At 46.6% G+C, this 12,457-nt stretch overlaps 1 protein-coding gene across 3 annotated transcripts in view; it reads right to left on the minus strand.

Moving 5' to 3' along the window:
- TTC28 (tetratricopeptide repeat domain 28) overlaps positions 1–12,457 on the minus strand; it is a 565,861-nt gene that overhangs the window by 87,276 nt on the left and 466,128 nt on the right. For all 3 annotated transcript variants that reach the window (XM_069557167.1, XM_069557166.1, XM_069557169.1), the window contains 4 exons: positions 7,120–8,461; positions 5,345–5,868; positions 1,760–1,869; positions 36–165 (listed from right to left, as the gene is read on the minus strand). In XM_069557167.1, coding sequence (XP_069413268.1) covers positions 36–165; positions 1,760–1,869; positions 5,345–5,868; positions 7,120–8,461 — 2,106 coding nt within the window. The remainder of the gene's footprint in view (positions 1–35; positions 166–1,759; positions 1,870–5,344; positions 5,869–7,119; positions 8,462–12,457) is intronic.

Raw genomic sequence — 12,457 nt, forward strand, 5'->3', positions numbered from 1 at the left:
ACGCTCGGGATAGAAACCCCACTGCTCGCTCTCACCGAGGCTGACGAGCACTCGCTGCAAGGCCTGGTAGGAGGACGTCTGCAGGTCGAAGAGGGAGAGCTTGTAGTCCGTGCTCAGCTGCGCCTCATGTCGGATTGTCTCAAACAAGGCTGATGCCCGGTAGAGCTGCAAGGGGGGAAAGAGAACATTATCCATCTTCCAGAAACTACGGGCCAGCCGTTCCCTGACTAGAGACCACTGCTGCTCACATCTTGGTATACCGTGGGAAATGTTTTCAGAGTCTCCATTTCCAGACCTGAAAAGGCATCAGTTGGATCATACTTGGTAAATTACAGTTTGTATAATCAATTTTTGATAGACAAGGGGATCTAAAAGACAGGGGTAATAGACTCTTAGTCTGAAAGTTGCAAAAAAAGATCAGCTATTAATGCAATCAAGTCCTGATTTTGATTAAAACAAACAAAAAGCCTCTGCTCTTGTCATCAAGCCACTGTAATTCACCACCCCACACCTCCCAGTGCAGAAGGGCTGGGGTGGGGGGTGGGGAGGGGGTGAGCCGTGAGGACAGCTGTGCTCTCAGGAGGAGGAGGGGGCTTTGTGCAGGCTGTTCAGAAGCAGATGTTGCTCTGCACAGCTGTGTCCATGCACATGGATGCCCCAACACCAGACACACAACGCCCCTAAGGAGACACTGTCCTGCTGCTCTCTTGGCTTTTCTGTCAGTGGGACCAGGAGCCTTTTCTCTGATACTTACAGGCGGGAACAGTATCAACGTTTAAATTCATGCAAATGTAAAGAATAGAATTCTAAGACTAAGGGACTGAGACCAGGAAAGAGGAACGTACGCCCGACCCTGCCACGAATTTGCTGGGGGACTTTCAGCAAGACTCAGAGCCTCGGCTTCTTCTCTATAAAGGGATGGTTATCACTCTAGCTCACAGGGTTTTTGAGGAATACACTCAGTCAGTGAAAGTACTTTGAAAACTATAAATCACTGTAAAACTTTAATATCTGAAACCAGAAAACCAGAGGATTAATTCTTTAAATTGTAAAATTTCATAAGTTCAGGCACATCATGTCCTCAATCCCAGGAGCACCTCAGATGGGAGCCTGGATTCACCAATCCTGGGCCCCTTTGCTAGCACAGCACCCTCCACGGTAAGGGCTGCCTCAGCGGCTGAGCGCTTGATTTTCAAAGCCATCTCACAACTCCTGCAACGCAACAGAGGGATCTTTGACTAGAGACCACTCCAAGGATCTTTCTAATTTCCAGAGCCAGCCTAAGAGGAGATTTCTCTTCAACTGTTGGTTGAACATATGCAGAAACATGAACTCTGTGTGTGTGTGTGTGTGTGTGTGTGTGTGTGTGACAGAGAGAGAGAGAGGAGAGAGAGGGAGGGAGAAGGGAAAGAGGCATCTACTGATATAATTAGAAACCTACAAAGACAGTAAATCCAATAATTATGAATTCTTGGATTACTTCTGTCAAAAAATGTATGTAATGTCATATTAAGGTTTTATGAGGAACAGCAGCACATAATACAAGAATTCAAAGAAATTATTGAGAAATCAAACAGGTGGACAAGTCTTTACTATGGTTCAACATGTCTAGGCTGAAACAGGCTAGATATCTTGCATGTCAACCCAAGAGCACAAGTCAACACCTTCTGACAAATGCCATCACTGCTAGGACAGTAATCTCAAGATCTTCCACGTTTCTAGAAGCGAAATCTACTCAGAAAAGGGTTCTCCTGCTCACCTGATGTTGGGCCTCCTCCAGATTCCCGCTCGCCCAGAGGGAGAGGCCAAGACCATGGCGAATTTTGGCTTCATCTTCTCTTCGGCCTAGCTGCTCTGCTAACCTTAAACCTGAATTCAGAGAGAGAAATTTTGAGGACGATAGAAGACAGACAATTCCACCCTGTCAAGGAGTTCTAAAGGGTAATTCTGCCTCAGGTGGATATAAAGATTGTCAGCAACCCAGCGAGATAAAATGCAGGACAAGAGCAGACTCAGCCAAGGCAGAGTAAGCATTCTTATCAAATTCTGTGTTAGTAGCGACCTTTCCAGGTCACTCCAAGATGCCCCAGCAAGAGCTCAGGCGATGGCTATCAGCAGGAGACAGGCTTGCAGGGCAGGCAGAAACACGGAAGCAAATAGAACCCAACTGGCTGCCCTCCCCACTGTGAAATCCCTAGCTTTGCAAATGAAAACTCCAGGCCTATAAACGTATTGAACCCAATTCTCTGGCTGGCAGTAGTGTTTCTGACGCTCCACAGCCAAGCACAGAAGCCAGCTCAGGTCTCTCCTATCACCCCGTGCACAGCATCCAATCAGCACTGACAGGACACACATCGGATGTCCTTCTGGAAGCAGAATGCTCGCACTGCCTGACCCTGCCTTCTGTTACTGATGCCACTGACACACTTCACATCCGATCTGCTTTTCCTTTAAGGCTGAGACTTCGATGTGCCTCAGTGGGGATGCAGAACAAGTGCTTTTGTGAGTCAAAAGCTTTAGATCAGACTGTCCTCATTCTACTGGCCTTCGGATAGGCACCAGCAGTTTGGGTCACTTACTCACAGCAAGCTTCTGGATTTCAGGATGCTGGCAACCTCCAGGGCTTTGAGCGAGTCAAATCTGAAGGCAACCTTTTATTGTGTGGGTCACTAAGCAGTTCTCAGCATCACTCTGCCCTCGTTACCCTGCTCTCTGAAATGAGAAGTCAGCTTGTGTCGAGATGGCAGGAAGGGCCCTGTGCTACAACTGTACACACAAAGGAAGGGCTTCCTCTTTCTAATCTAATTCAGGGTGAATGGGAACCTGCATCTGAGCATGCTGGGCCCACTCAGTTTCAGACTTCTGGAAAAGAATCGAGTCAGTTGAGAGGCTAATAAAAGTGAGACTCGGGTTCAAGCTCCATAAAATATCATGTATCTCAAAATGCACATAACTCAGAAAACTTAGTAACAGCGTTTTACATTTGAATCATGTCACTGGGTAACAAAAACAATATGTACTTGTAAATTATTCACATTTTAAAATATTTCATAGAGTAGGAACAGAAATAGAAGAAATGGTTCTTGTGTGAAAACCAGGAGGAGGCTGGTTGCTTTAACCTTCAACCAGCTAGCCCTATTCCCTCTTCAGGATTGCTCTCCTTGTTAGGCCAGGGCCTCCAAGCTGGGAGTTCACTGTGGCAGCCCCTCCAGAAGCTATGCTCTGTGCAAGCAGGGACTTGACCATGCTCCCTGCTGGATCCCATAGTGGGGACCCTCCCTGGCCCCACGGTCACAAGTTCAACAGTGAAGAGCAAACACGGTAGACACAACATCTGTGCTATCCCAGTTTCCACCTGCTTCTGCTCTGAGGATCTGACCCAGCCATCCGGCTCTCCTGGAGCCGAGTTGGCTCTAGCTCCCTTGCTTTATTTGCAAAGAGAGAAAACTGGATGAGACCAGCGGTTTCAATCAAGGGTAACTATACAACCCACAGAGTTTGTTCAAAGGACTCTGACCAGGCCCACCTATGAGATTCTATTGCACACGGGTGGTGTGATGCTAGTCCACAGCCCCTTCTGAAAGTCAGGAAAGAGAACTAAAGTGGTTTCCAACTGAACTGTTCCCTCTTTGCAAGAGGCTGAAGACCCAACTCAGAGCACTCAGAAAGCATCCAATAGGGGTCCTGCACCTATAACAACTCATGTGAAGAGGCGTCTGGATGGGCCCAAGAGGAACATCAGGCTCTGGGGTAGACCACATCCACTAAAAAGACACTGAGGAGATGCCACAATAAGAATTTGGATCTCTGCAAGACTTAAAATTACAACAATTAAAAAAAAAAAAAAGCTTTCCATAAATCTAGAACTATGTTACAATATCTCAGGCAAAGCAGCTGCTTCATGGAAATAATGTTTCAGGAAAAACCAAAGAACACAGCTGAAAGGTTGTCATTCGCTAGGTCTGAATTTAATAGTTTTCACATATTCAACTGAAAACTGCCCCCAGTCTGTTAGAATTTTACCACAGTCTAGTTTCAGGAAACCAAAAGCCAACTCTCGTATTTAATGCATTGAGGCAGAACTCCCATTGAGTGGGAGCCAAATAATGTCTGGGGAGTGGCTTACAGCCTCCCAGTAACCTCTCAGCCTGCAGGCCAGGGCAAGACCTGGTCTGCGCAGAGGACCACCCTGACCATCGGCTGCTGGCCCGTTCTCCGCTCCGTGTGCTGTCTCTCTCTCCCAGCTCCCAGCTGGGGCTCAGGAGTGATCGTGGACGCGACTGCGCCAGCCTGGCTCTGTTCTAGGAGACTGTGTGGGGTCTCATGCAGTTCCTGGGATCAAGAAACCTGGGCTGAGCCCCACGCCACCACTGACTGACCACGCAGTCAGGATGAAACCACTGCACTCTGAGCCTCAGGTCACTTAGCTGCCAGTGGGAATGAAAAGATACACCTCTCAGGGTTACTAAGAGAATTAAATCCAATTAGATAAACTATATATGGAAAGTTTTTTGGAAACCACACATGAGCGTTTTTGCTAGAAATCAGTACCCCTTTCCTTTTACTCAAGAGCCAAGAACACTGCGTCTGCTGTGCTCCCTTCCAAGGTCCTGTGAGAAGAAGTACTTTGCAGGAGAATTTTCGGAGTGGAGGGCAAACACACTGCCGCAGGGCTTCTGCATGGTGAGGGAGGAAGCACCACAGGACCACCTTTGTGCAGGTAGCTGCATGGAGCCTCTGCCAGAGAGGGAACAGGGCCAGGGGAAGTGAGGGAAGCAGGCACTTTCTGGGCCGGCCTGAAGCAAGCGCACTGTGGCGCCAGCCCAGCCCCGCGGGTAACCAATCCTGGGAAACCTGGCTGACAGCCTGAGCGACCCCTAGACAGATGCTACTGAATTAGACCCTGGCACCACCCTGAAATGGACTTCTACACAGTGCTGATGCAGCTCATGTACTGTCCAGTGCACAACGGGCTCGGAACCGCTGCGTATATCCTGATGCAGAGCATTAAACTGTACGCCTTAAGATCTAACTTCATCTTGTGGAGAAGGTGTTTTTCATTCAGTGGAGGGCTCTGAAAGGCAAGGAGGGTATCAGCTCCCTGGACAGATGGCTAGCAGAGTGAGACAAGCTGGGTAATGCATCCAGGAGAGAGGAAAGAACTGTGAACTCTTAAGGAGCACCCAAGGGGCAACACTGTGGTTTTGGAGTTGAACTGATGATGTAGCCTCTGAATCCTCACTCCAGGTCGACATGGTCACTCACACAAGTGCATTTCCTCCTGGGCAGACTGTGAGCTCAGACTCAGAGTAGATCGAGAAGCTGCACAGACCTTTCCACTTACCTTCCTGCAAGTACATGACTGCCTGGGAGTAGTTTTGCAGAGCATGATGCGTCCTTCCAAGGCTGCTGTAAGACACCGTCTTGGCCACCAAGTCATTCATCTGTGCAGCGATGCTCAAGTGCTGCTCCTGATAGACCACAGCTCTCTCGAAGGTGCCCAGGGACTCATAGGTCAGGCCCAGGTTCCCATAGGCCCGGCCCTGGCACGTGGGGTTGTTGGTCTCCTCGGCAATCTGCAGATCCAGCTGGTGGTACTGCAGGGCTGTATCGTACTCTCCCATCTGCTGGTACACACCCCCCAGGCCACAGGCTGCGTCACTTTCCAGAGCTCGGTCCTTCATCTCTCTAGCAATGTTCAGCTGGCGTTCAAGGCAGGAAATGGCTTGTTCATAATTCCCTAATTGGCTGTGCAGACTTCCCAGCTCGCCATAGGCCTGGGCTTTATTAAAGGCCTCCCCGAGCTCATGGGCGACCACGAGCCTCTTTTCAAAGCACACCAGGGCTTGCTGCAGGCTCCCCATTGCCCTGTGGGGATGTAGACAGAAAAGCAATGATATTATTTTGTGCAGGTGCAGACATGCTAAAGCCCCTGAGAAAATGAAAAGCATTTGTCACTGTCACTTACTATAGAAGCTCTTAACTCCTCTTCTAGCTAAAATCTATCATGTGCCCTTAGAGTGAGATGCAGGGGAATTTCATAATCTGGAAAGCAATTCAAGAGTCATCCCTTAGTGACCTTCCCAAGAGCCTGAGATTCAATGGGATATACACCCCAGAGGAAACATAAAATATATTAATAGGCACAATGATAGCAAGTGAACTGTTTGGTTCTTTGGGCCTCCCAATTTCCACTACTGCACAGACTATGTTTTTGAAATCACTTTACAATGGCGATAAATCTTTCACCCTGAGCTTCCCAGAGCACTCTGTGGGTGATGATTTAGTCTGACCCTTGCCCTTCCTCCTCTCCAGGAGCCCTAATCCCCTGCCTGTCTGGAGAGGCCATATATTCTGCAAACACAGACACCTTCTTGGGTTCCCCACACCCAGGAGGAAAGCAGTGCCTTGGCCGACAGTGTGTCTTGTTGTGCTGCTAAGAGATGACACGATAAGAGGGAGAAGGGCGTGGACTCCGGCAGCAGACCAAACCAGCTGTGTAGGACATGTGGATCCCTTTCCCTGAGCTTCAGTTTCTGGATGCTGATAAATCCCACATCCGGTAGCCAATAATGATAAATGTAGACTAATACACTACTGCAAGAAATATTAAACAGGATGTCTACACAAGGTGCCTAGCATGATGATAGTATATGCTCATTCACTCCCCCTCTTTGAGGTGGCTTTTGTTAAAAGCAATGATATGGGGTCCAAGTAATTGGTGGGTAGAGATGTTATATTAATGAACACATTCATATAATGTGAGGGGCAATCAGAAAAGGTAAATTAGATTGATTCATTCATCTTTCCCCTTCCTATTCTCTCTTTCAGTCTGCTCATTATGATGCAGTCAGAAAGGCACTGCATTTGGAGTCAGAGAGTCCTGCGTTAAACTCTCAGCTGTCCCTTTCAAGCTTTGTAACCCTGGACACAAACTCTGGGCTTAGCTTCTTCCTCCATGACACAGGGTAGAAATACCCCTGCTAAACCCAAGGAATCCCTGGAGGAAGCGAGTGAGCGGTGTGTGGAGCTGCTCTGCAGTCAGTGCGCTGCCATGTGGACATAACAGCTGCCCCTGGGGCAGGTTTACTAATCACACTTGTCCTCTGTCATTTTTACCTGTGTCCATTTCCCAGGCCTCGGTAAGCCTTGGCTTGGTCTTGCATGCGATTCAAACTCTGGGCAACAGATAAATACTGTTCATAGTACTTGATAGCTTCCTCGTAGTCGCCCAGGGCCTCGTAGCAATCCCCCAGGTTGCCGTAGGCCCGGCCCCTGTCGAGCACAGACTCGTTCCCACTCAGCTGCTGTAGCATGGCCAGCTGCTGCTCGAAGTAGCCGATGGCTTCTTCCATCACATTCATGTTCATCTTTGTGATGCCCATGTTGCCATAGACCTGGGCTTCGAGACTTGGGTCCTTCAGCTTCTGCCCTAGATCCAGCTGCTCTTCGTAACACTTGAAAGCCATTGTGTACTTCCCCAGGGCCATGTAGACTGCGGCCAGGTGCCCATGGGCTCTGCACTCTCCCGGCAGGTCACTCAGCTCCTGATATACCTCCAGCTCCTGTGTGTGATAACCCAAGGCCTTGTCGTGTTTCTGGATCATTCGGTATGCAGTGCCCAGGGCTGCATACGCACTGGCCTCCAGTCTCCTGTCCTTCACGTGGTGAGCCAAGCCCAGCTGCTGCTCATAGAATTTTATTGCACCATTGATATCTTTTTTACAGATGAATATATCGCCCAGGTTCCCCAGGGCTCTAAATTTAGCCTGGGAATTATTCAGGGACTGGGCTAGGGACAGTAGGTACTTTTGACACTCTTCAGCTTTGCTGAAATTCAGCAGAGCCTTGAACGCTAAGCCCAAGTTGCAATAAGCTTTTGCTTGACTCAATTTGTCGTGAAGGTCTTTGGCCAGGGCCAGATCCTGCTCATAGTACTTTACCGCCTCCTGGTAATTTCCAAGGCAGTAATGGGCATAGCCAAGGTTGTGGCAGACCTTCCCTTCTCCCTCCATGTCTTGAAGGTCAGGAGCAAGCCGGAGGTACTGTTCGTAATAGGGGGCGGCCTGGACGTACTCCCCTCGAGAGCAGTGGAAGTTGCCCAGGTTGCTAAGAGCCCGCGCCTCGCTCTGGATGTCTCGCAGCTCCCGGGCGATGTTCAAGTGGTTCTGATAGTGCTGTAGGGCCCGGTCGTGGGCGCCCAGTGCCTGGTAGGCCACGGCGAGGTTTCCGTGCGTGGATGCCTGTGAGGCACGGTCGTTCACTTCCATGGAGATCTGTAGCTCCTGCCGGTGGTACTTGACCGCCTGGTCGTACATGCCCAGAGCATTGTAGGCATTGCCCATGTTTCCATAGGCGCGGCCCTGGGCGGCGTAGTCGCTCAGCTCCTGGGCGATGCACAAGTGGGTCTTGTGGAGTTTCAGTGCAGTGTCATAATCACCTTTCATCTGGTGTATGATTCCTGAGAAAGAGCACAAAAGAAAAGGGTTGGAATGACTGATTAGCAATAAAATGTAATTTGCAACTCGATTTATACTCCAACACAATCCAGATGAATTAAAGAATTTAAAATAACAGAAGGTAGAATTAAATATTTATCAGCTCTCCAGAGGGGGAATAGCTTTCTAAGCTTCAAAGCAGCAGGGAAAAAAAAAAAACACACAAAAAACACTGACAGATTTGGTTACAAAAATAGTAAGTTTTATACTATAAATAGATGCCTAAAATTAAAAGGCAAACACAATACTGGGAAATATATAAATCATATACAAAAAATTCAATAGCTATTGTGTGTAAAGATTTAACTGGGTTTGATTAAAAAAAAATCAAGACCTTAATTTACTGAAATAGGCAGACAACTCATAACCAAGGAAATACAAAGAGTAACCACAGGGGAAAATGTTAATTTCTTTTAATAATCAAAGAAATGCAAAATAAAGCAACTCTGAAGTACCATTTTACTTCTGTTAAATTAGCAAACAAAAAATTTAAACAATATCCTGTACCAGTGAGGTGGTCCTGAAACTAGTAAACCCATCAACTGCTGGACATAAATGGGAACAGCCTCTGGAGGAGCGGCGAGACAGCCTCACTTCCGGTGCTGCTCAGGCCCTGCAGTCCTGCTCAGGGGAGTGTCTTCTAAGGAAATCCTCAGAAGTTCTACGCCTGACAGTCTTCACTGCAGGGTTATGGATTAGTGGAAGATCAGAAACATCTTCAATGGCAAACACTGGGGGTTGTATAAGTACATTTCGGTACATCAACTCAATAGGGGATTATGCAGTCATTAAAAAGATCATTACAAAGACTATGCAGAAAAACAGGGAAAAATGGGTTCTTGCAATAATGTTAAGTGGAAAAAGCAAAGAACAATGCGGCATGCTCCCTGTAACAATGATGAGGAAAATGAATGTGTGCACGTGGACAAGACCTCAAGGGGATTATGGAAAGATAAAAACAGTTGCCTTGTTAGGTGATGGGATTCGAATGATTTTTGTTTCAAAATTTCTTCTAATTTTGCTATCCAGCTTTTACAGTCAACAATAACAGCACTTCAAACAGCTCTCATAAACTATGTTATAGCTGCTAAGCTAAGCGGTTGTTTTTACAAGCAGTTCAAAATGAGATATATCATAAATACCATAAATATAAAGCAGTTGCAAATGAGGGATATCATAGAAGGAACTTGGGAAGCACCTCTAAGGACAGCCTGGTTCATTCCAGTTGGGGCTGAATGGGAGATACAGAAAAGGCAAAAGGATCTAGTATGCAAACAGGATTCTCTCTGCCCTTGGTTTTGAATATGCTTTTCTATTCATCAACGTGTGAACTTTGTACTGGTGACCAAAACCTGCAGAAGTATAAAAACTCAAAAACACCAAGATGGCTTCTCACTGAAATGTCTGAATTGAACATAGAGGCATTGAGAAAGCAAGCTATCAAAATCCAGCCTCTGCAATTTGCTTATCTTTACAATACCTTTCTTTCCTTCCTTCCTTCCTTCACTCACTTACACACTGACTCAGCAAATATTAACTGAACATTTATTGTGTACCAAGCCTTGTGTAGGCAACACACAGGGAGAGAAAGGAAGACACAAGTCTGCCCTCAGAAAGCACAAAGGGTCATAAGGGAGACAGTCATGAAAAAAATATTGCCAACATACACAATACAAGCTGAAGTGAGCAGGGCGTGGGGGAGAGAGGAGCATGCCAGGGCCACTCCTTTGCTCCCGACTCCCTGCAGCGGAGGTCTGTCCTGCCCCAGGGGTCGTGCCTGTCTCTGGATCCAGCCATCCGTATGACATTACTGGATTCAGGACACTGGATAAATCATTTAGCCTCTTTGAGAATTTTTTCAGTTCATCCATAAATTGAGGAAAATGATAATCTTGATACCACTAGGATAGTAGTGAGGATCAAATGAAATGATGTATGTGCAAGCTCACTGCAAACTATAAAGTGAAATTCAAATATTAGTTACTGAAATTACTATATGCTTCCAGGGAAGGGAATTCTCAAGGTGGTAGAGATTAAACAAACTATGGTAATTCTGTGTATTTCCTTGTAGGAGCTAAATATTTCAGTTTAAAATAAGCAAATTATGGTACCCTATATGATGGAATAACATGGCACCATTAAAAATGGTGAAGTAGAAGTTTATATACTGACATGGGAAAAAATAAAATGTATTAAGGGGTTATATGGGCTTCCCCAGGGCTCAGCAGTAAAGAACCCTCCTGTAATGCAGGAGATGTGGGTTTGATCCCTGGATTGGGAAGATCCCCAGGAGGAGCGCAAGGCAACCCACTTGAGTAATCTTGCCTGGAGAATCCTATAGACAGAGAAGCCTGGCGGGCTACAGTCCATAGGGTCACAAAGAGTAGACACAACTGAAGTGACTGAGCAAAGGGGTTATACAGGCATAAAATAGTATCCTTAACAAAAACATTAATAGGGTTCATGCATGTATGTGTATAGATATATGTTTATATTTATACATACAGTATTTATTTTTTAAAATGTTAACAGTAGTAATTTTGGGGTGGTAGAATTTTGCATATTTTATAGGATTTTTCTATGCTGAATGCATAATCCTTGGTTTAAAAATTAATCAAATATTTTTGAAACTCTGCTCCAATTGGAGATTAGGTCTGGTCACTCCCCTGGATCAGGGATGTCACTGGCATCCCAGCTGGAAGGAGCAGATTTTCAAAGACTGTTTCAAGGTTAGAAACTCTAAGCTGCCCAAAACGCATTACCTCAGAATCACCTGAAACCCTAGCAACAGAAACATTTCAGTTCTGAAGGCCTGAATGTGGCCTGGATCCCTAACCTGCTTTTACCTAAAGAGGAAACTTGTAAGGTTTCAACTTTCCAGGTATCCTTCGCAGAAATGCACCATTTACTCCTTCCCTCCTCAGCTTTGCATGAGGAGAAATAAGCAGCAGGATGCCTGCCCTGCTGTGAGTGCAGAGACGGAGCTGGGGAGGGTGGCAGAGTGTCCTCTTAACCCTCTCAGACTTCCCCTCACAGTGATGCCTTTGCAATGATTGTTTCCCCACAGCTTTTGGATTTCACAGCAATGATTTTTAAGGCAATGTGGTCACTAATTGGTCGCTAAGATGATGGTAAGAGGAAGCAAGCAGCATGGAGCCTTCAGAGAAGGCAACGGAGGAAGCTCAGGTTTTGTGTGTGCCTCCTATCACCAAAGAACAGGTCACCTGCCTAGCACCCCAGCCTCCGCACCTGTACCCCATCCTATAGGAAGCTGGCTAAGTATCTGGAAAAGCATGCTATAATGGAAAAGGCACAGGACTTTAAGTCAGAAGTCCCATTTTATAAGCCTGGCTCCCATCTCATTCAACTGATATCTGTGAGACTGTAAACTTATGTCTCTGAGCCTTTGTTTTGTTGTTTTTTTTTTTTTAAACTGAAAACTTTTCGGTGTTTTTTGTTTTCTTATTAACGAGGCCAGGTTACAGCAATCTCAAGGAAACAGTATGAGAAATACAGTAGTGTATATCAATAAGCTTTGCTAATGATGCATGCTACGCAAACACACTATGAGCAGTATTCAGAGAGTGAGAGTTCAAAGGAAAAGGAATTCCATTTCTCTTACTCTCAGGGCCTCAAGAGTCTGGCTAGTTAATAGGGAGCAGTTGGGATGATAATGGCTACCCAGGGCTCAATGATTTGTGAAAGAAACTGCCTGCTGGTTATGGCAAAATGATCTGACCTCCAGCCAGCTTGCCCACACTCCCCTTTCCTTCGCCTTTCTCCTCAGCTGACACCTCCAAGAGTCTATAAAGAACACAGGAAGATTCTCAAACAAAGACTGCCAGACACAGCTAAGGGTAAGAGGAGCCAGGCCGGCCGAGGTGGGCATTTTTCTTCTGCCCGTGTCTGCCCTGTCCCTGCCGCTGCCAGCCCGGAGCATTCTGAACGGAACATTACAC

Source organism: Ovis canadensis, chromosome 17, assembly GCF_042477335.2.
Source record: "Ovis canadensis isolate MfBH-ARS-UI-01 breed Bighorn chromosome 17, ARS-UI_OviCan_v2, whole genome shotgun sequence".
NCBI lineage: Eukaryota > Metazoa > Chordata > Mammalia > Artiodactyla > Bovidae > Ovis > Ovis canadensis.